The following is a 22,937-nucleotide window of genomic DNA, read 5'->3' as shown; positions in this document are numbered from 1 at the left end:
GAGCCTGCAGAAAAATGCACAGCGAGTGTGACGGCTGCCTGGTTTTCCCTGAGCCTCGTCTGCCAGGCCAGCTCAGGCAGACTCACCTTCCTCTCGTGCGTCTCTGTGTTTTCTGGGTTGTTCTGATTAGCAGGTTGTTCCTCAGGTTTAGGTTTTTTCTTCGGTTGTTTAAATTGCTCATATTTCTATTTTGTTCTTCTATATTCCTTTTTTATAATGTTTATATTGCTTTTGCTATTTATTATCTCTTTATACTGTTTATAGTGTAAATTTTGCTTCGTATCTTGCTCTCCACTTTGCTGCTGTAATGCGTGAAATTTCCTCACCGTGGGACTAATAAAGGAATATCTTATCTTATCTTATCTTATATTTAGCTCGCGTCAAACTAAAGCCTCAGAATGTCTTCAAGCCGTTTATTCCAAGCCTTATTATCATGTAATATCAGGTTTGCCACTCTCAGATGATCCCAGGTCAGTGTTAGCAGTGTGTTTAGTTTGACCTGGTGTGTGTGTGTGTGTGTGTGTGTGTGTGTGTGTGTGTGTGTGTGTGTTCGGTGTGTGCTGAAGGCAGAACAAGGCAAACAGCTCATGGTGATTTAATCTGCAGGTTCAGTATCAGTGATGCTTCTGAGCAGCTTTCACAACTCACCTCACCTGGACTCTGCCCCGGAGCACACACACACACACACACACACACACACACACACACACACTCACACACACACACACACACACACACACACTCACACACACACACACACACACACACACACACACACACAGTTTCAGGCCAAGAAAGCTAAAGTGGCAGCAGTTTTGTTATTTGGGTGTTGAGTGTGATGATGATGATGATGATGATGATGATGAGGATGATGAGGATGAGCTCTTCATCAGTGCTCTGTGCTGCCCCCCTGTGGTGAAAACAGGAGCTGCATCTGAGGTCCAGGTCGCTCCACGTAGGTTTGAACGGGCTTCAGTTCCAGGTAGAAACAGGATCTTAAAAGACCTGCAGATCCTGTTGTGTTTACCTGTTGTTGTTGTTGTTGTTGTTGTTGTTGTCTCAGTGATAAATCTCCCCGCGGGTCACGAGCCTGTTCACCTGCGTCCGTCGCCGTGGCGTCGGCTGGATGAGGAGCGTCTTCACTTTCATTGGAAGAAGAAGCAAAGTTTGCTTTAAAGCCTCACGTCCACCTGGATCCTGTCAGAGCCCAGAACACGTCTTCCCGTCCCGCCGCCTCGTTCACACCTGGCCTGATGTGGACAGGTGACGCACTGACAGTTTTTTTTCCACACCTGAAGTTTTTATTGAGTCAGACGCTGGATTTTTGGTCGTGCTCAGAGAAAGTAGTGCTCGCTGTATGACAGTGAAGAGCGGGACGGGGGGAGGTCGGCCCAGCTTGGCGTCGTGATGTTCTGTGTGTCCGTGTTACGCCGACACACACACACACACGCACACGCACGCACACACACACACACGCCGCGTGTCTGACAGTCGGTCCGTCCAGTGAAAGCGGCTGACGTGACGTGAACAGAATGAAGGTGAGGTGCTGACAGGTGTTGATGTTTGAGTTGCAGGTGAATAAAGGTAATAAATCACAGGTGTGTGTTACCTGTGCTCATGTTGCACGGTGAGGCGTCTTGTTGTGTGTGTTGTGACTCGGCCTCACTGCCTGACCACTAGCAGCACACTCTGCTGGCTATAATCCAGTTTGGAGCTGATATCTGCTTTAATCTGCTAATCCGGCCTCCCTCCGCCGCCCCTCCCCGCCTGCGGCTCCCCTCCCGTCCTGCAGGGGGCGAGGCGGAGCGTCGGCCTGTCCTGAGGAGCCCGGAGGAGCGTGATCCTCCTCTAAGCTCCGGCTGCTAATCAAACAATCCTCTGTCTGAGGAGGAGGAGGAGGAGGAGGAGCAGGAGGAGGAGGAGGAGCAGGAGGAGGCTGGGTCTTCACGGTGGGAACAGGAGCTGTAGGAGGCTGCGGAGGGGGGAACAGAGGGGAGCGGAGGGGGGAGGCTCAGGCTTTGTCAGGTTTCTGCTAGCTAAGTGCTGACCGGCTTATTGTGCTGCTGAGGAGGAGGAGGAGGAGGAGGAAGAGGAGGAAGAGGAGGAGGAAGAGGAGGAGGAGGAGGAGGAGGAAGGGGGGGAGGAGGAGGAGGAAGAGGAAGAGGAGGAGGAGGAGGAGGAGGAAGGGGGGGAGGAGGAGGAGGAAGAGGAAGAAGAAGAGGAGGAGGAGGAGGAGGAAGAGGAGGAGGAAGAAGAGGAGGAAGAGGAAGAGGAGGAGGAAGAGGAAGAGGAGGAAGAGGAGGAGCGTTTCCTCCGCCGCCTGACGGAAGGTGAACTCACTTTGGACCTTCTAGAAGATTCCTCTCCATCATGACCTGTGTGTGTGTGTGTGTGTGTGTGTGTGTGTGTGTGTGTGTGTGTGTATTAGCGTTAGTCACTAGTTAACATCATCAGCAGTGGGACTATTTTCTCCCGCCTTCTGCCCAGTGAGTGTCTCCCTAATTAGGAAATTAATGGAACTGGAAAATGAATGAATGAATGAATGAATGAATGAGTGCAGATGCTCCGGCGTGCGTTCACGCCTTCAGTCAGGAAAACAAAACTCGACCAGCCGACCTCCGTCTGCGTGGCGGTGCGTGAGGCGGAGTGATACAGGAGGTGCAGAGGTTACAACAGGAAGAATAAAATTATAATCAGTAATTGTTTTAGTTTGGGAAACATTTTTAAAGATGATGCTAACCTTTCAGTCGATGTAAATGTTATGTTTTCAAAGTGCTCGCCGGCGGGACGGAGGCTAACGCTTTGCAGCCTCCGGCGCTCAGGGCTGTCCCAGATTACAGCCAGGAGGTGGAATCATGTCCCAGGTTTCAGAGTAGGTGTAATATCCCTTTAAGTGTCAAACACCTGGTTGGTTGTCATGTCCTGTGACTCAGATGGCTGTTTCTGCAGGGCAGGGTTTGGTTTCAGAAGGGCTTTGAATATCATCATCATCATCATCATCATCATCACACACCGAGGCCGTCTCTGTGAGTGTGTGTGTGTGTGTGTGTGTGTGTTTGAATATGAATAGGGCTAATTGTTGGCGCCCGGCTCCTCGTGGCTGCTGCAGGCCTCGCTAAATAAAACTGGAAGAGCTGGTGAGATCAAATGCCCCTTTTCCACCAGAAAGAACCTGGTGCTAGTTCAGAGCCGGTGCTTAACTGGTGCCAACGAAGAACCGGCAGGCTGCGAGGCGAGCGGCGCTATGAGGACACACCCCGTCACGGCTCGCGGCGCTCTGAGGACACACCCCGTCACGGCTCGCGGCGCTCTGAGGACACACCCCGTCACGGCTCGCGGTGGAAAACAGGCTTCATGTAGATGACACGGCATGTAGACGGACATGTCCTCCTCTCAGGTGTTTGGGCTCACCTGTCTCTCTCTCTCTGCTCTGTTTAGCGTCTGTGTTTGTGTCTTTGTCCGTTTTCTGGCCCGTTGAAGCTCTGAGGTCAGGCTCAGTGTTTCCTGAGGTCAGGCTCAGTGTTTCCTGAGGTCAGGCTCAGTGTTTCCTGAGGTCAGGCTCAGTGTTTCCTGTGAGGCTTTCAGGAGCTGCTCCTGCACGTCCTCCTCAGGCCCGCTCCTTAATTTGATTTACATCGGCAGTAAAAGGCTTTAATTTAGCTTGTGAGGCTGTATGTGTGTGTGTGTGTGTGTGTGTGTGTCTGCCGCACCACGCCCACATGTCACAGCTGTGCTTCCTGGCAGTCACATGGTCCAACCTGCTGAGCCCCCAGTCTGTAGTAGTTAGTGAAAAACAAGAAAAAAACATCAAAATTCTTGTCCCATGAAATGTTTGATAGAAATCAGGATTTTATTTTTTGGTTCCTTCTTGGTACATTTGCAAACATGGATACACACACAAATATCACGCTGTTCATTTACAGTAATAACCTCCTGCCATACTCTGATGCATTTCCACTGCTACATGATCATTAATTATCATTATTATTCTGATTATAATGATCATTCTCAGGGGACAACAGGTCAGGGTGGCGGGGTGGAAGAATAGTTTTGTCATTGTCTTGAACGGGTTTGATGACGTATTTGACAGGTCAGAGCCCCTCCCAGGTGTCAGAGCCCCTCCCAGGTGTCAGAGCTGTGACTCAGCTGATTGGCTCATGCTTGATATTTAGGATTGTGCGTGTTGAACCTGCATGAGGCTCAGATTAGCGCCGACGTCACAGCGTCCGTCAGGTTCATACAACAGGAGGTTTGGAGGGACGAGTCAAAAGCTGCCGTGGTTTTGTCGCCTGTCAGCTCTGAAAATAAAACCGTTTTCTCACAAAAGGAAATGAACAGGTTTGATATGAAAAGAAAATAAAGTTTGTGACGTGTGTTTTACACGGCGTGGAGGTGAGCCGACTCTTCATGTCGCTGTGACTTTAGAAGTGAAGAGTGTCTTTGTTCTGCTCTGTGGCTCAGGTGCCTTCAGGTGCCGAGCCGCCTCTGTCTCTGGGTCTGATGCTGCGTTCAGGTCCCCGTGGCTTCTCCTGGTGAAAATCACTCTCAGCTTTTTCACCGTTGACCCAACAGTGCAACTTCAGCTGCGACTGAAATCTGAATTGCATTTTAAACTATAATCAGTGAATTCCAGTTGAAATAAGTCACGCGTGTCCATTTCCAGTCCCTGAGGTGCGTTTGGTGTCTGCTTGGATTTATGGCCTGAAAGCTGATGTGAGCATTTTCAAACAGGAATCTCAGATTTACCAGTTTGAGCGCAGAGCAGCTCACCTGGCTGCAGGTGAAGGGGACGAGTAAAGCCCGTAAAACCTAAAGATTAAACCCTGTGAGGGAGTGAGTGACAGCTGGGATGTCACTCGTCTTTTTTTAGTGTCTTTGTCCGTCTGGGACCTGCAGCGTTCTCCACAGCTCTGTGACGGCTCGCCGCACGCTGTCCTGGCTTTAGCCTCGGGATGCAGGGAAAAATCACGACAGCATAGTGTCGCGATATTTTGTCAATATTGTATCAGTGCACGGATTCAGAGTGTCAGTATCGTGTCACCACGTATGGATTTCATCTCTGAGGTTTTTGTGACAGAGCTGGTCAGTCCGTCCCACTTTGCTGCAGTCAAACTGTCATGGAAGTGACATGACAAGAATGAAAGGTTTTCCTTTGGGAACATAAATTGCAGTTGAAAAAGCTAATATATGATAATAAGTAGGGATGCACATTTTGGATTTTTTTTATGACCGTTAACCGACGCCCTTTAACGATTAATAAGCGTTAACCGATAAGATTTAAATGCCCTTCCATGCTGCCATTCCGTCATTCCGACATGCTGCCATTCCGACATACCACCATTTAGACATATCACCATCCTGAAATACCGCTATTCCGACACACAAACGTCCCACCATTCCCACAAGGCTTTCCATGTAAGGAAAGGTTGGAATCAGAGAGTCACTGACTCGGCGCTGTCCGGTGCTGAACTGCAGATTTACAATGACGGCAAATAGTTAGATTACTCATCTAAAATGTAAAAAAAAAAAAAGCTACAAGCTTTAGATATAATTAACAGTACTGTAGGCTTCAATCGTCTGCTATTGCTTTTTAAATTATGTCGAGAGCGAGCGCGCTGGTGATTTCTTTAATTGTGTGTTCTGCTTCATTTCCAAAATAAAGTTTGAGCTTCTGAAATCTGATTTTTAAACAGTTCTGATGGAGCTCAATGTTTATCTGGATGATGCGGCTTCATTCCGAACAATTTTACTGTAAACCTGGACGACCCGCGACGTGTCTGGAGATAAAAAAATAATATTCAATGTAATGTGTGTTTTGTGCGTAATTGCATACAAGGATACACACCCTCCCCTACTGTACAACACGAAGGAGACTGGAATAGCCACGAACTTAGTACTTGCAAGTCGCGTTTTCAGTTCCTTTTTCCTCTCCTCAAAACGAGCCTCTAATCGTCGGGTAATGGTCGGTCTTGATGGAATTTGGTAATTAGGCTCGATATAGCCCATTAGCTCCTGGAACCCTTCACCACTGACCACACTGATGGGCAAAATGTCTTTTTCCACCATTGAACAGATTTTCTCCGTTATCTTCTCAGACCGCCACGCGTCACACTTTCTCCCGGCCATCATGGAGGGCAAAGTTCGCTGCGATGGTCCTCCATCGTCTGATGCTGGATGCTTGTTTCTTAAGTGGTACTGCATTGTACTCGTACTGCTGGAGTATTTCCGTGCTGTACCGCATAATTTGCAAATGACCTCCTCCCCTTTCCGGTCGAAATTGTCCCACACAGAACTCCTTTTTGCTCTCTTCATCTTCGCTGTAAAGTGGGCTGTGATGGAAAGCACGTGATGGCATGTGTTGCACCTGTCGACACGCCCCCATGAGTTGATTGAATTACGTAGCTTAAAAACAAAATTGACCGTTAGTATTAATCGGTTAGAGTTACTGTTATCAGTTAACGGTTAAACGGTTAACCATGTGCATCCCTAATAAGTGATATCTCAATACTCAATAGCATATGACAAGATGTTTAAGTGACAGCCCGATGGTGGTGTGGCGTGGCGTGCCGTGGCGCGGCCCGGCTGCGGCCCTTCTCACGGTCCAGTGTTTGTCCAGATCAGCTGACAGCGGGACCTTGAGACCTGCTGGGCGGGGCCGCTGTGTGTCTGACACGCTTCACTTCTGTTTTACAAATCCTGCACTCGCTGCCCCGCCTGCCGAGCCTCCCTGCAGCGGCTCGCGCCTCCCAGGGTTTATTTACCCCGTCGGCCTGCAGAGCTCCGGGAACATGGGGGCATGTTTTCTGTGGATCAGTGGAAGAATCGATTAAAGGTTTCCTCACAAATGAATCAAAGTCAAAACTGTCATTTTTTAAAATTTATATGAGTTTGCACACGTCTGCCTGTGTTTGTATATGACACGGGTCGGATAATGTACCCATTTGCAGTTAATTCCCATAAATTCCTGTTAATTCCCATGGAAAATGTCCAACTTAGACCATTTCTAAAATTCCCCAGCTTAACGTCCCATGGAAAGTTTCTGGAAAGTTTCCAGAAATGTGCTGCTGTTTTTCTGACCTGATTCAGATCCTCAGCAGCTCGGTTCGTTCTGGCCGGCGGCTTCAGTTAAAGGTTTGAAGTCGGCCGGTGAGGCGGCGAGCCGTCACGCCGCTGTCCTGCAGACGTCCTGTCATCAGCTGTTTGCTGCTGTCGTCTCCTCGCTCTCTGGTCGCATGTTTCTCTCCTCCAACATGTCACGTGTGTGTGTGTGTGTTTGTGTTGCAGCTTTCCGAGAGACACCCCTGCAGTGAAGATGAGACCATGGTCCCGGTACTAGCCTCCAAAAAAGCCAGTGAACTCCCTGTTAACGAAGTAGCGTGTGTCCTGCAGGTGAGAATCGATTTAAAAAATAAATAAATCAATGAAGGAATCAGGGTTTTTCAAATTGCTGTGTCATGTTTCTGTGAGAAGTGAGACTGAGTTTGGCTCCCCCTGCAGGCCGACCTGCAGCTGGGCCTCAGCCAGGAGGAGGTGACCCGGCGGAGGGCCTACCACGGCTGGAACGAGTTCGACATCAGCGAGGATGAGCCGCTATGGAAGAAATACATTTCCCAGGTATCATACAAACAAATACATTTCCCAGGTATCACACAAACAAATACATTTCCCAGGTATCATACAAACAAATACATTTCCCAGGTATCATACAAACAGACACATATCCCAGGTGAGGGTTAGGGTTAGGCTGCAGCAGGAGGCCTGCAGGTGTTGGCAGCTTCACTCCAGACTCCTGAGCTCTGGACTAAAGTCTGTTAGCTCCAGGCTCCTGGCTCTAAAGGCTTGTCCTGAGTCTCCTCATGAATCCTGGCTGTGTTGTGGGTGTAACATGCAGTGAACCAATCAGAGGCCGTCTCCCGTCCCCTCTAACAGCCAGGTGTGTCTCACCTTGGTGGGCTGCTGTTCTAATGGAGGATTCTCCAGGTAAGAAGGAAGGAGACGGAGTGAAAGCTCCCGAGCAGATCAGGACTCCATCTGAGCTCCCTGAGGTGAAGCAGCGTCCCTGCCCTGTGTGTGGGACAAGCAGAGCGGACGCTCGCCGGCGCCCCCTATGGAGGCCACCATCACTGTCTGATGATGAGCTTCAGACAGCAGAGAGACCTGCAGCACTGACCTCAGAGCTGCTGTTTGCTGCTCACTCACTTTCAGCAGCGCAGCAACACTGCTCTGAGGTCAGCTCATTTTCAGAGCAACAGCCCATGGAGCTCAGAGGGACAGGAGACACTCTGCTGTTTCCACAAGGGGGCGCTGCACAGGACGTGACACCTGAGCCACGTGGACACTAGAAAAAACACCTGAGTCACCGCTTTGAGCTGGGAGGAGGAGAGGAGCCTCAAACAGTCAGCAGCTCGGCTGCAAGTCACTTTATACAGAAGGTGGGCCAGCGTTACTATGGCAACGGCATACAGAAAAATGTCTGCTTCTCCGGCCGACCCGAGGCGCTGATTTGAACGGGAATGACCCTTCCAGTCGTGCGTCACACAGCAGCACTGAACCGCCACAGTCCAGAGAGCGTGTGTGTGTGTGTGTGTGTGTGTGTGTGTGTGTGTGTGTAGCTTTGTAACGCTCTGTGTCTGACCTCCTGAAGTGGTCGTGGAGCGTGGCGGGACATTTCCATGTCGCCGTGGTGACGGTCCTGCACATGCAGCTGTGGATTCGGCAGCAAAGTGAGACGCCGAGAGCTTCCTCTTCTCATTTGCATAAAGTGGAGAAAGCTAAAGTTTCCTCAGGTGACAGGCTGAGTGTCGGCGGGCGGCGCAGGTGAAGCTCAGAGCGTCAGAGGAGGAAACGAGAGCAGAGGAGGAGCTGCAGGGTTTGTCTCCTCACTCAAACCACAAAACAGCTTTGATGTTCTGTGTTTGTCTTCATGTTTATTCATGACACCCAGAGGCACAGACCAATCACAAACCAGCGAGTGGAGCCTTCGGCCAATCAGGGTGTTGAAGGTGAGGTCACATGACACCCTGTGGCCCGTGAACACTCAAACAGGGAGAAATAGGAACGACTCAAAAATGTATATCATGGCTGTTGTGGAGTCTGGCATGTTTATTATTTTTGAGAGCAGAAACCCAAACAAACAAACAAACAAACAAAATAAAAACACACTCAGCATCAACATCCTTGATAGTAACAATAAGCACAGTCATAATTATATACAGAGAGGCTTTTGAAATGCCGACGTGTGTCTACATAATGAAAAGGGAAAGACGAACGCACCTCCTCTGTCTTCATCATGAAGGCTCTCGTTTGTCTTTTCTCTCTGAAACACAAATCAGACGTGGGTTCGTTTTCCGCAGTCACAAGATTAACTCACTTGCAATTCCCTTTCCAAACAAAACAGCCATTTTTCATCTAAATGTAGAGACGCTGTGTGTGAAGTTCACAGAGGGTGAGTTCAGCTGATGACCGTTTGATTCACACGGACAGCAAACAGGCCACACATGGCAGGAAAAGTGTGTGTTTTAAACTGGCTGAACAACCATGTTTGCTCTTTAAACTTTCATCCCGGAGCTCCTACCTGCAGCTCGCCCGCCCCGCCTGTTTGACTCATCCTGTCATCGCCCTGCGAGTCATGCGATCAAATTTATTTATTGCCTCCAGTGACTCCGTCCGCTCGTCCTAGATTTCAAAGTAAGTGTGCGTCCTGACGATCTTGAATTTGTAAATATCTGAAAAAACCTGACGTGGGGAAATTGTCAGCTGCTCGTAATTTAAGTCTCCATTAAAATGCAGCTCATCTACATTACAGGTGCCCGTCCTCTTCAAGTGGAAAAACAATATCTTTCAGGCCCGGTGCAGAAGAATGATTTTCCCAAGGTGGAGTGTCAACGTGGATTTTGGGCGCCTTAATATGTAGTTTAATCTGTTTATCAGATTCTGACTGTAAAGCTGATGCTGAATATGATGGAAGATTTTATTGGGAAAATTATCGAGCAAATCACAACAAAGAGACGGTTGCAGGAAATGATCTCTGTACCTCCATGACTTGGTTGCATGGTGCCTGCTGGTGTCCACTTCCTGTAGCGTGAAGGAAACCGCAACATCCGGGAGTTCAGGTGACAGACTCAGGTGTCAGACTCAGGTGTCAGACTCAGATGTCAGACTCAGGTGATAGACTCAGGACTCAGGGGTCAGACTCAGGTGTCAGACTCAGGTGACAGACTCAGGTGTCAGACTCAGGTGTCAGACTCAGATGTCAGACTCAGGTGTCAGACTCAGGTGTCAGACTCAGGTGTCAGACTCAGGGACAGACTCAGGTGTCAGACTCAGGTGTCAGACTCAGGTGACAGACTCAGGTGACAGACTCAGGACTCAGGGGTCAGACTCAGGTGTCAGACTCAGGTGACAGACTCAGGTGACAGACTCAGGACTCAGGTGTCTGACTCAGGTGTCAGACTCAGGTGACAGACTCAGGACTCAGGTGTCAGACTCAGGTGACAGACTCACGTGTCAGACTGAGGTGTGAGCGAGGTGACAGACTCAGGTGACAGACTCAGGTGACAGACTCAGGTGTCAGACTCAGGTGACAGACTCAGGTGTCAGACTCAGGTGACAGACTCAGGGACAGACTCAGGGACAGACTCAGGTGTCAGACTCAGGTGTCAGACTCAGGTGTCAGACTCAGGGACAGACTCAGGTGACAGACTCAGGTGACAGACTCAGGTGACAGACTCAGGGACAGACTCAGGTGTCAGACTCAGGTGTCAGACTCAGGTGACAGACTCAGGAACAGATTCAGGGACACACTCAGGTGTCAGACTCAGGTGACAGACTCAGGTGTCAGACTCAGGTGACAGACTCAGGACTCAGGTGTCAGACTCAGGACTCAGGTGTCAGACTCAGGTGTCAGACTCAGGACTCAGGTGTCAGACTCAGGGACAGACTCAGGTGTCAGACTCAGGACTCAGGTGTCAGACTCAGGTGACAGACTCAGGTGTCAGACTCAGGTGTGAGCGAGGTGACAGACTCAGGTGACAGACTCAGGGACAGACTCAGGTGTCAGACTCAGGTGACAGACTCAGGGACAGACTCAGGGACAGACTCAGGTGACAGACTCAGGTGACAGACTCAGGTGTCAGACTCAGGTGACAGACTCAGGTGACAGACTCAGGTGTGAGCGAGGTGACAGACTCAGGTGACAGACTCAGGTGACAGACTCAGGTGTCAGACTCAGGGACAGACTCAGGTGTCAGACTCAGGTGTCAGACTCAGGTGTCAGACTCAGGTGACAGACTCAGGTGACAGACTCAGGTGTCAGACTCAGGACTCAGGTGTCAGACTCAGGTGACAGACTCAGGTGTCAGACTCAGGACTCAGGTGTCAGACTCAGGTGACAGACTCAGGTGTCAGACTCAGGACTCAGGTGTCAGACTCAGGTGTCAGACTCAGGTGTCAGACTCAGGTGACAGACTCAGGTGTCAGACTCAGGTGTCAGACTCAGGGACAGACTCAGGGACAGACTCAGGTGTCAGACTCAGGTGTCAGACTCAGGTGACAGACTCAGGTGACAGACTCAGGTGTCAGACTCAGGACTCAGGTGTCAGACTCAGGTGACAGACTCAGGTGTCAGACTCAGGACTCAGGTGTCAGACTCAGGTGACAGACTCAGGTGTCAGACTCAGGACTCAGGTGTCAGACTCAGGTGTCAGACTCAGGACTCAGGTGTCAGACTCAGGTGTCAGACTCAGGTGTCAGACTCAGGTGTCAGACTCAGGTGACAGACTCAGGTGTCAGACTCAGGTGTCAGACTCAGGGACAGACTCAGGTGTCAGACTCAGGTGTCAGACTCAGGTGACAGACTCAGGTGTCAGACTCAGGGACAGACTCAGGACTCAGGGACAGACTCAGGTGACAGAGTCAGGGACAGACTCAGGTGTGAGCGAGGTGACAGACTCAGGTGTCAGACTCAGGTGACAGACTCAGGGACAGACTCAGGTGTCAGACTCAGGGACAGACTCAGGTGTGAGCGAGGTGACAGACTCAGGTGTCAGACTCAGGGACAGACTCAGGTGTGAGCGAGGTGACAGACTCAGGTGGCAGACTCAGGGACAGACTCAGGTGACAGACTCAGGGACAGACTCAGGTGTCAGACTCAGGTGACAGACTCAGGTGTCAGACTCAGGACTCAGGTGTCAGACTCAGGTGACAGACTCAGGTGTCAGACTCAGGTGACAGACTCAGGTGTCAGACTCAGGTGTCAGACTCAGGTGACAGACTCAGGTGTCAGACTCAGGGACAGACTCAGGTGTCAGACTCAGGTGACAGACTCAGGTGTCAGACTCAGGTGTCAGACTCAGCGAGGTGACGGACTCAGGTGTCAGACTCAGGACTCAGGTGTCAGACTCAGGTGACAGACTCAGGTGTCAGACTCAGGTGACAGACTCAGGTGTCAGACTCAGGTGTCAGACTCAGGTGACAGACTCAGGTGTCAGACTCAGGGACAGACTCAGGTGTCAGACTCAGGTGACAGACTCAGGTGTCAGACTCAGGTGTCAGACTCAGGTGTCAGACTCAGGGACAGACTCAGGTGACAGACTCAGGGACAGACTCAGGTGTCAGACTCAGGTGACAGACTCAGGTGTCAGACTCAGGACTCAGGTGTCAGACTCAGGTGACAGACTCAGGTGTCAGACTCAGGTGACAGACTCAGGTGTCAGACTCAGGTGACAGACTCAGGTGTCAGACTCAGGGACAGACTCAGGTGTCAGACTCAGGTGACAGACTCAGGTGTCAGACTCAGGTGTCAGACTCAGGTGTCAGACTCAGGTGACAGACTCAGGTGTCAGACTCAGGTGACAGACTCAGGTGTCAGACTCAGGTGTCAGACTCAGGTGTCAGACTCAGGACTCAGGTGACAGACTCAGGTGACAGACTCAGGTGTCAGACTCAGGTGTCAGACTCAGGTGTCAGACTCAGGGACAGACTCAGGTGACAGACTCAGGGACAGACTCAGGTGTCAGACTCAGGTGTCAGACTCAGGTGTCATACTCAGGTGACAGACTCAGGTGTCAGACTCAGGTGACAGACTCAGGTGTCAGACTCAGGACTCAGGTGTCAGACTCAGGTGACAGACTCAGGTGTCAGACTCAGGTGACAGACTCAGGTGTCAGACTCAGGTGACAGACTCAGGGACAGACTCAGGTGACAGACTCAGGTGACAGACTCAGGTGTCAGACTCAGGACTCAGGTGTCAGACTCAGGTGACAGACTCAGGTGTCAGACTCAGGTGACAGACTCAGGTGTCAGACTCAGGTGTCAGACTCAGGTGACAGACTCAGGTGTCAGACTCAGGGACAGACTCAGGTGTCAGACTCAGGTGTCAGACTCAGGTGTCAGACTCAGGTGACAGACTCAGGTGACAGACTCAGGTGTGAGCGAGGTGACGGACTCAGGTGTCAGACTCAGGTGTCAGACTCAGGGACAGACTCAGGTGTCAGACTCAGGGACAGACTCAGGTGTCAGACTCAGGGACAGACTCAGGTGTCAGACTCAGGTGACAGACTCAGGTGACAGACTCAGGTGACAGACTCAGGGACAGACTCAGGGACAGACTCAGGGACAGACTCAGGTGTCAGACTCAGGGACAGACTCAGGTGTCAGACTCAGGTGTCAGACTCAGGTGACAGACTCAGGTGTCAGACTCAGGTGACAGACTCAGGTGTCAGACTCAGGGACAGACTCAGGTGTGAGCGAGGAGCTGAGGTGCTGCTGTGAAGGCTCTGTGTGTTCAGACGTGAGTTTGTTCAGCGAGCCTCAGCTCAGTGTGTGAACCAAACACACCACGCCGCTTTTCTCTTTTGTTTTTTTCCCTGCATCCTTTTGTTCCTACAAGCTCGCTGAACGCTGAAATGTGTTTGTGCAGCGAGGATCTAAGAGACAAGGCAGAAAACAAGCAGCGGCGGTGTAACGCCAACAATCAGGAGGCGATAATGGAGCTGAAAATAGAAAGCAGTAATGGAGCTGAAAATAGAAATGACAGCACTCGGCTGCTGCTGCCGCCTGTGTCTGCAGGAGAGAGCAGCTCGTCTGCTGCTGCGGCCGCTCGCAGCATTACACATGTCCTCTGGACGTCTAAGAAAACATTTCAGACGTGTGTAAACATCAGGGTGGGACTCCGCTGAGAAACACATGCCGACGTGTGAAATGTCTCTTTGCATCCGACACTTTGCTTACTCTGTGTCTCACACACACACTCACACACTCACACACACACACACACACACTCTCTCACACACGCTCACACATTGAAATACACCCTGTGAGGGAGTTTGGTTTTTCACTACAGAGACTGAAGTGTTCCTGCAGAAAAACATGTTCTGCCTTGGAGCCGTGTGTGTGTGTGTGTGTGTGTGTGTGTGTGTGTGTGTGTTGAGGTGTGTTTTCCCTGGCTGTCAGTGTAAACTCGGCAGCTAATCCGACAGCCGATGTTTTTAATGCGGCCGGCTTTGCTCTAATGAGCGTCGCAGGCCGGGCGTCGCTGCAGCTGCAGGCTCAGGCTCACACGCTATTTTTATCTTCCGCCTGACAAAACGTCTGGGAGCCTCGTAGCTGTCCGTGTTTTAGTTCATCATTTCATTTTACAGAACATTTGTGATTTATAGGCAGGAGGCAAATGACAGAGCGGCTGCAGGTTAAGAAAACTGCAGACAGACGCTTTAGCTTCTCATGGCCGCCGTCTGCATGCAGAGCTCCTGGCTCCGCGGTTTGACTGGCCAAGGTCAGTGCACAATGCATTATGGTCCGTCGGGCACGACCCCGAGGCCGGCGTGGCTCGCTGCGAGTGGAAATGCACTGCAGGACAGATGAGTGGCCTCAGTGCAGCTGGACATGAAGCCCAGAGGCCAACAGGCGTCCACCAGTTCAACCAGTTCAATGGTTTCCAACTGTCTCATGTTCCTGACCTTTAAGTTTGACCCTCATGAGGCCCCGCCCTAACCCTAGCCCCATCATAACAAAAACACAAAGCAAACTCAAACTAACACTCTCACTGAGAACACTTTCAAACCGTAAAAACTAGCAAACCCACGGCGTTCACTAAACTGAAACTAAACTGAAACTAAACTGAAACTAAACTGAAACTAAATAATAAAAACAACTAATAAAGAAGAGAAAATATGATCAGTGTGCTGGTCTGATGTGAGACGGGGAAACAGGCTGATGGAGAGAGAGAGAGACAGAGAGACAGAGAGATTAAATATAGAAACCCCACAGGGAGAGGAGGAGGGGGAGGAGGAGGAAGGACACCAGAGGAGAGGAGGAGGAGGGACACAGAAGGGAGGAAGAGAAAGGAGGAGCTGATTGTTCACACAAAGACAGAGGGGAGGAGGAGGAGGAGGAGGAGACCTGCTCTTTGTCCTCCTTCCTCTTCTCTCTTGCCCTCGTCCTGTCCTTCGTTCTCTCCTCTCTCTCTCCATCTGTCACATTCCAGCTCCTCCTCCTCCTCCTCCTCCTCCTCCTCCTCCTCCTCTTCTCTGTCAGCCTCACTCTTCCTCTCTCTGCCACTTCAACTGCAGCGTACAGGCTAACAGCTTTATCAGCATCACTGTCTATAAAATATATATCTATCTATATCTATATATTTATATATAGATATATAGATATAGATAGATATAGATATGTATATGTACTGTAAGAGCAGTTCAGCTCATGAGACGGTCGGTCTGAATCAGCACTCTGACACTGTGCCCTTGAGCAGAGGCTTTGTCCTTGTACCAGTCTCTCTCTCTCTCTCTCTCTCTCTCTCTCTCTCTCTCTCTCTCTCTCTGTGTGTGTCCAGGTGTCTCTCGCCCTCTGCTGCTGGTTTAACAGTTATAACAAACGATGCTTAATGACGGGCTGCTCTGTCGTTGCCATGGCAACATGGGGGGAAAAGCCAACAAAACAAAAACAAAAAAAAAGCTGTAATTGGTGCGTTCAGGGACACGCACCTGAGGAGTCCTCAGGTTACCTCTGCTCGATCAGTCACACTGACCAGGTGTCTGTGCAAGCTGGGAGACGAACCAGCACACACCTGTCTAACCATGAGGTCACATGGTCGGACAGGTGAGCTCACATGGTCGGACAGGTGCGCTCACATGGTCGGGTGTGGTCACATGGTCGGACAGGTGCGGTCACATGGTCGGGTGTGGTCACATGGTCGGACAGGTGAAGTCACATGGTCGGACAGGTGCGGTCACATGGTCGGACAGGTGCGGTCACATGGTCGGACAGGTGAGCTCACATGGTCGGACAGGTGCGGTCACATGGTCGGGTGTGGTCACATGGTCGGACAGGTGAAGTCACATGGTCGGACAGGTGCGGTCACATGGTCGGACAGGTGAGCTCACATGGTCGGACAGGTGCGGTCACATGGTCGGGTGTGGTCACATGGTCGGACAGGTGAAGTCACATGGTCGGACAGGTGCGGTCACATGGTCGGACAGGTGCGGTCACATGGTCGGACAGGTGCAGTCACATGGTCGGACAGGTGCGGTCACATGGTCGGACAGGTGAGCTCACATGGTCGGACAGGTGAAGTCACATGGTCGGACAGGTGCGGTCACATGGTCGGACAGGTGAAGTCACATGGTCGGACAGGTGCGGTCACATGGTCGGACAGGTGCGGTCACGTGATCGGACAGGTGCGGTCACGTGATCGGACAGGTGCGGTCACGTGGTCGTACAGGTGAGGTCACATGGTCGGACAGGTGAGCTCACATGGTCGTACAGGTGAGGTCACGTGGTCGGACAGGTGCGCTCACATGGTCGGATGTGGTCACATGGTCGGACAGGTGCAGTCACATGGTCGGACAGGTGAGCTCACATGGTCGGACAGGTGGTCACGTGGTCGGACAGGTGCGGTCACGTGATCGGACAGGTGCGGTCACATGATCGGACAGGTGCGGTCACGTGGTCGGACAGGTGCGGTCACGTGGTCGGACAGGTGAGGTCACGTGGTCGGACAGGTGAAAACAGTGGAGTGAACAGTTGCAGTGACGTTGAGCTGAGCGGCAGCCAGGTGTGTTTGGTACCTGTGGATCATGTGACACAGGATGTTTGCGGTTGTGATGCGTCAGTGAGGCTGCAGCCACTGCAGTGAACACAGCACAGGCGGGGGGGGGGGCTGCAGTGTCCAGGTGGAGCTTCACAGTCAGAGAGGAGGTGGAGGTGAAGGTGGAGCTTCACAGTCAGGGTGGAGGTGCAGGTGGAGGTGCAGGTGGAGGTGCAGGTGGAGGTGCAGGTGGAGGTGCAGGTGCAGGTGGAGGTGGAGGTGCAGGTGGAGGTGGAGGTGCTGCAGCCTCGGTGCAGCCTCGGTGCCTCCTGGATTACAAACTTTTGGTCGATGATGCGTGAACGGTTAAACGGCCCTGTGGTCGTCGTGGAAACCAGGTCAGTTGATGCTGCTGCTGAAAATAGAGCCTGAACTGCTGGCCTGCTTCACTGAGCCACACACACACACACACGCACACACACACACACACACACACACACACACACACACACACACACACACACACACTTCCTGGGTTTGTGAGAGTGTAGGCTGTTGGCATTGATTATGCATTGTGTTGTTGCCAAACCAGCTCAGTCAAGTCATAACCTCTCTCTCTCTCTCTCTCTCTCTCTCTCTCTCTGTCTCTCTCTCTCTCTCTCTCCTTCCAGTTCAAGGATCCTCTCATCCTGTTGCTCTTGGCCTCGGCGGTCATCAGTGTTCTCATGCACCAGTTCGATGACGCAATCAGCATCACTGTGGTACGTTACTGCACACACACACACACACACACACACACACACACACACACACTCTCTCGTTTCCCTGTGTGTTTCCGCTTCACGGTCATGACATTAGAGAACGTCGCAGCGTGGCGTAGCTTCCAGCAGAGAGCGTCCCGGTCCTGGAGGCTGCGGGTCACAGGTTCAAACCCCCGGCGGTCATGTGACCCGCCCCTGGCCGACCGTCACTCTGCATCGCCGCCGTGGCCCATCAGCCCGGGGGGGGGGGGGGGAATGCTGCGGCGTGTCTCTGCAATGTGGAAGAGCTTGAACTCTCCAGTCAGTCAGTCAGTCAGTGAACAAAAAGCAAAAAATGGACTTGTCTCATAACATTAATAATTAACATTAATATTATTAATGACTCATGAAGCCACAGAGCAGGTAAACAGGTGCTAATGAACATGAACAGGTGAGAGGAAGGTCACTTTAAACACCTGCTTCTGCTCTGAAGAGCCAAACAGCTGATCAGAGAAATCCTCAGCAGAGTTCAGTTCAGAGTGAAACTCAAACCAGAGAGACGAGTGTTTCTCGATCCTCAGGAGGCGGTTGCCGTGGGAACGCATCCAGTCAGTCACACATTTGTTTTGTTTTTTTTCCCACAGATGGTAGAAGTTTAAACGTAACAGCTGTATTTCTCTCTCTCTCTGTGTGTGTGTGTGTGTGTGTGTGTGTGTGTGTGTGTGTGTGTGTGTGTGTGTGTGTGTGTGTGTGTGTGTCTCTCTCTCTTGTTACAGGCCATTATCATTGTTGTAACAGTTGCCTTCGTCCAGGTAAGTCCTCTGTGTGTGTGTGTGTGTGTGTGTGTGTGTGTGTGTCTCTGTTCATTTTTCACGAGCTCATAAATGTCTAAGGTTTATGGAGCCATGAGACACAAACAGACCCCGACATGTGGCTGTGGATCTGTGTGTGTGTGTGTGTGTGTGTGTGTGTGTGCGCGCGTACGCTGCAGCTGGCGTTGGTGTGACTTTTCTCTGTGTGTGTGTGTGTGTGTGTGTGTGTGTGTGTGTGCAGGAGTACCGCTCAGAGAAGTCTCTGGAGGAGCTGGGGAAGCTGGTGCCTCCAGAATGCCACTGGTGAGGAACACACACACACACACACGCACACACACACACACACACACACACACACACACAGACACACACTTCATTTCACTTCAAACTTTGAAGCGTGCAGGATCGCTGTCAGATTTCTTGTGTGTGAGAAGTGTCTGAAGTGTTTAACCCTCTCAGAGCTCGGCCTGAACACGAGCCTCAGGTCGGGACGGGACCCGGCCCGTCAGGCTGAGGGTTACAAGGAAATGACCTGAAACTGAGCGACACAGAAAGACATCCTGAAAATTAAAAAAAATGGAAAAAAGAACTAGGGATGCACCGATCCACTTTTTTCGCTTCCAATACCGATACCGATATCTGAGGTTTAGTATTGGCCGATACCGATCTGATACCGATACAGAAAAACACTGAATTACCTAACAAACGGTATGTCTCATTGTGTAGAAAAGACTGGGCTCATTCTTTTGTGCAAGGCATCATCAGACTGACTTAAACATTTCTTTCTTAATTTTTTTTAAAACAAATAAACAGATATAAAAGTACTGAATACCTTATTTATTTAATAACTGTGCACCAGTACAGCAATCTAAAATAAACCAACAGCTTCACAAGCTCGGTCAAACATGTAAAAAAATATAAGAAAACCTCTCCTGGTTCAGTCAGTGCAGTTAGGAGTACAACACCCAAGGTAAAATAAATAATCAAGGAGCTGAAATTGAGGAAAAAAAAAAAAAAAGACATTCAAAATAAACAGCAGTCAGCTCTTTACAATGGTTTGGTGCAAACAGGAATTAAACATCCATTACAAAAGCAGCTGAATAAAACAATAGCTTCACTAAGCTTGGTCAAAAAAATGAATGAGAGGTAGTCCCAACTTGTCAGGTTTTTCCCACACAGCCCACCACTCAGTGTCAGTGAGCTGCTCCAGCAGATTCCTCAGCTCCTCAGGCTCAAGCATCACTGGCAGCTTCTTGCTCGTCGTGTCGCGCTGAAATCTCTGCAGGTGCTTGATTGAGTTAGTTGTGTTACAGCTAGACGTTTTACCATTTTGAAAACAACTTGAGTCTCCGCACGGCGAGTTGCTAGCACATGACGTCACTCACAGCGCACAGCATAGAATTAGACTGAATAGATCGGCCCCTATGGATCGGGCCCATTGTCACCCATACCCGATCTAGAATTTTCTTTAATGTCGGGACCGATACCGATACCAATTATGGGATCGGTGCATCCCTAAAAAGAACAAGAAAATCAAAATTATACAGAAAAGAAAACATAATTTGAAATATATAGAGTATTTATAAATATATATTTCTCAGCCCTCTCACCCACTTTTTAAAATATTTCCAAGCCTTTTCTTTCCCGGTGTTTAAATCACTGAGCTGAGCTGCGACTGAACCGCTGCACGTCTGAGGGGGGGAGGGAGGGGAGGGGAGGGGCTCGCCGCTCTGAGGGAGGGAGGGAGGGGAGGGGAGGGGAGGGGAGGGGCTCGCCGCATGTGTTTGATGGACAGGTGATAACAGAGGTGTTCACAGGTGATGCATCAGGGCCGTCACTAAGAGTCACTAAAAGTCACTAAGTTTTGAAGCACAGTGGTCACTGTTGGAGACCCACATGGCGTCCAGGTGACCTGTCTCACCTGGACGCCATGTGGACTGGAGCGACGAGTAAACCAACACACACACACACATACACACACACACACACACACACACACACACACACACACACACACACACACACACTGTCTGTCAGCCTCACGCCCTCAGATCACACACACTCTGGCATTTACACTTCAAATAGCAGCACACAGAGGGGACAGCTGCCCTCACACACACACACACACACACACACGCACACACACACACACACTCACACACACACACACACACACAGTCTAAAGGCTTGCGCTGTGAAGTGAAGATGTCTCGCCTTGTGGTCGCCCTGTAAGGAGCAGAAAAGGATTGTGGGTGACCACGTGTGTCTGACCCCTCCCTTTCCCCCTATCCCCCTCCCTCTCCATTTCCCATCATGCCTTGCTCCCCGCAGCATCAGAGAGGGGAAGCTGGAGCATCTGCTGGCCAGGGAGCTGGTTCCTGGAGACACCGTCTGTCTGTCGGTCGGAGAGAGAGTCCCAGCAGACCTCCGCCTCTACGAGGTACACACACACACACACACACACACACACACACACACACACACAAATGCATTATACATACAGTACAGGCCAAAAGTTTGGACACACCTTCTCATTCAATGCGTTTTCTTTATTTTCATGACTATTTACATTGTAGATTCTCACTGAAGGAATCAAAACTATGAATGAACACATGTGGAGTTATGTACTTAACAAAAAAAGGTGAAATAACTGAAAACATGTTTTATATTCTAGTTTCTTCAAAATAGCCACCCTTTGCTCTGATTACTGCTTTGCACACTCTTGGCATTCTCTCCATGAGCTTCAAGAGGTAGTCACCTGAAATGGTTTTCCAACAGTCTTGAAGGAGTTCCCAGAGGTGTTTAGCACTTGTTGGCCCCTTTGCCTTCACTCTGCGGTCCAGCTCACCCCAAACCATCTGGATTGGGTTCAGGTCCGGTGACTGTGGAGGCCAGGTCATCTGCCGCAGCACTCCATCACTCTCCTTCTTGGTCAAATAGCCCTTACACAGCCTGGAGGTGTGTTTGGGGTCATTGTCCTGTTGAAAAATAAATGATCGTCCAACTAAACGCAAACCGGATGGGATGGCATGTCACTGCAGGATGCTGTGGTAGCCATGCTGGTTCAGTGTGCCTTCAATTTTGAATAAATCCCCAACAGTGTCACCAGCAAAACACCCCCACACCATCACACCTCCTCCTCCATGCTTCACAGTGGGAACCAGGCATGTGGAATCCATCCGTTCACCTTTTCTGCGTCTCACAAAGACACGGCGGTTGGAACCAAAGATCTCAAATTTGGACTCATCAGACCAAAGCACAGATTTCCACTGGTCTGATGTCCATTCCTTGTGTTTCTTGGCCCAAACAAATCTCTTCTGCTTGTTGCCTCTCCTTAGCAGTGGTTTCCTAGCAGCTATTTGACCATGAAGGCCTGATTGATCTTAACAGTTGTTCTAGAGATGGGTCTGCTGCTAGAACTCTGTGTGGCATTTATCTGCTCTCTGATCTGAGCTGCTGTTAACTTGCCATTTCTGAGGCTGGTGACTCGGATGAACTTGTCCTCAGAAGCAGAGGTGACTCTTGGTCTTCCTTCCTTTCCCAACCCCATTGATAAAGCAAGAAATTCCACTAATTAACCCTGATAAGGCACACCTGTGAAGTGAAAACCATTTCAGGTGACTACCTCTTGAAGCTCATGGAGAGAATGCCAAGAGTGTGCAAAGCAGTAATCAGAGCAAAGGGTGGCTATTTTGAAGAAACTAGACTATAAAACATGTTTTCAGTTATTTCACCTTTTTTTGTTAAGTACATAACTCCACATGTGTTCATTCATAGTTTTGATTCCTTCAGTTAGAATCTACAATGTAAATAGTCATGAAAATAAAGAAAATGCATTGAATGAGAAGGTGTGTCCAAACCTTTGGCCTGTACTGTACATGCACACAAACACCAGGAGTTTGATTTGATTCCCTGTCGGTCCCCTGAGCTCCTGATTCCATCTAAACTCTCTGAGTGACGCGTTCCTCTGAAAAAAGCCTCATCATTATTTCGTCTCTTATAAATGATAAATGATCCTCGGCAGGTGAGTCACATGTTTACCTGTCCTCGTCTGGCCAGGCCCGAAAGGTACATTTATTTCCGACACGGTTTAAAAGGTGAACCTAAAGCAGCAGGTTCATGTTGTGAGGGCGTCATGAAGGGGCGGAGCCAGGAGAGCGTCCTGCAGCGTCTCCATCAGAACCCACAGAGAGCCGGAGCTCCGCCCCTCTGTCACTCAAACACACCAACATCTGGGACATGTGGTGGACAGGTCGCGTCTCGACCCCACACTCAGCTCTACGTTCTGCGTTCTGTGTGCGTCTCCCAGGCGACCGACCTGTGTGTGGACGAGTCCAGCCTGACAGGTGAGACCACGCC

General features: G+C 50.4%; 1 protein-coding gene across 1 annotated transcript in view; it reads left to right on the top strand.

The window, feature by feature from the left end:
• Window positions 1-22,937, top strand: part of atp2c1 (ATPase secretory pathway Ca2+ transporting 1) — a 48,597-nt gene that overhangs the window by 6,761 nt on the left and 18,899 nt on the right. Inside the window, exons 2-8 of the mRNA XM_030071972.1 lie at window positions 7,285-7,389; window positions 7,498-7,614; window positions 17,698-17,787; window positions 18,543-18,578; window positions 18,820-18,881; window positions 20,910-21,018; window positions 22,888-22,937. The exon at window positions 22,888-22,937 is cut by the window's right edge and continues 106 nt beyond it. Of these exons, the coding sequence (XP_029927832.1) occupies window positions 7,285-7,389; window positions 7,498-7,614; window positions 17,698-17,787; window positions 18,543-18,578; window positions 18,820-18,881; window positions 20,910-21,018; window positions 22,888-22,937 (569 nt within the window). The remainder of the gene's footprint in view (window positions 1-7,284; window positions 7,390-7,497; window positions 7,615-17,697; window positions 17,788-18,542; window positions 18,579-18,819; window positions 18,882-20,909; window positions 21,019-22,887) is intronic.

This window comes from Myripristis murdjan, chromosome 16 (assembly GCF_902150065.1).
Source record: "Myripristis murdjan chromosome 16, fMyrMur1.1, whole genome shotgun sequence".
Taxonomy (NCBI): Eukaryota; Metazoa; Chordata; class Actinopteri; order Holocentriformes; family Holocentridae; genus Myripristis; species Myripristis murdjan.
The sequence above is the reverse complement of the archived record's forward strand: the minus strand, read 5'-3'. Positions and strand labels throughout refer to the sequence as shown.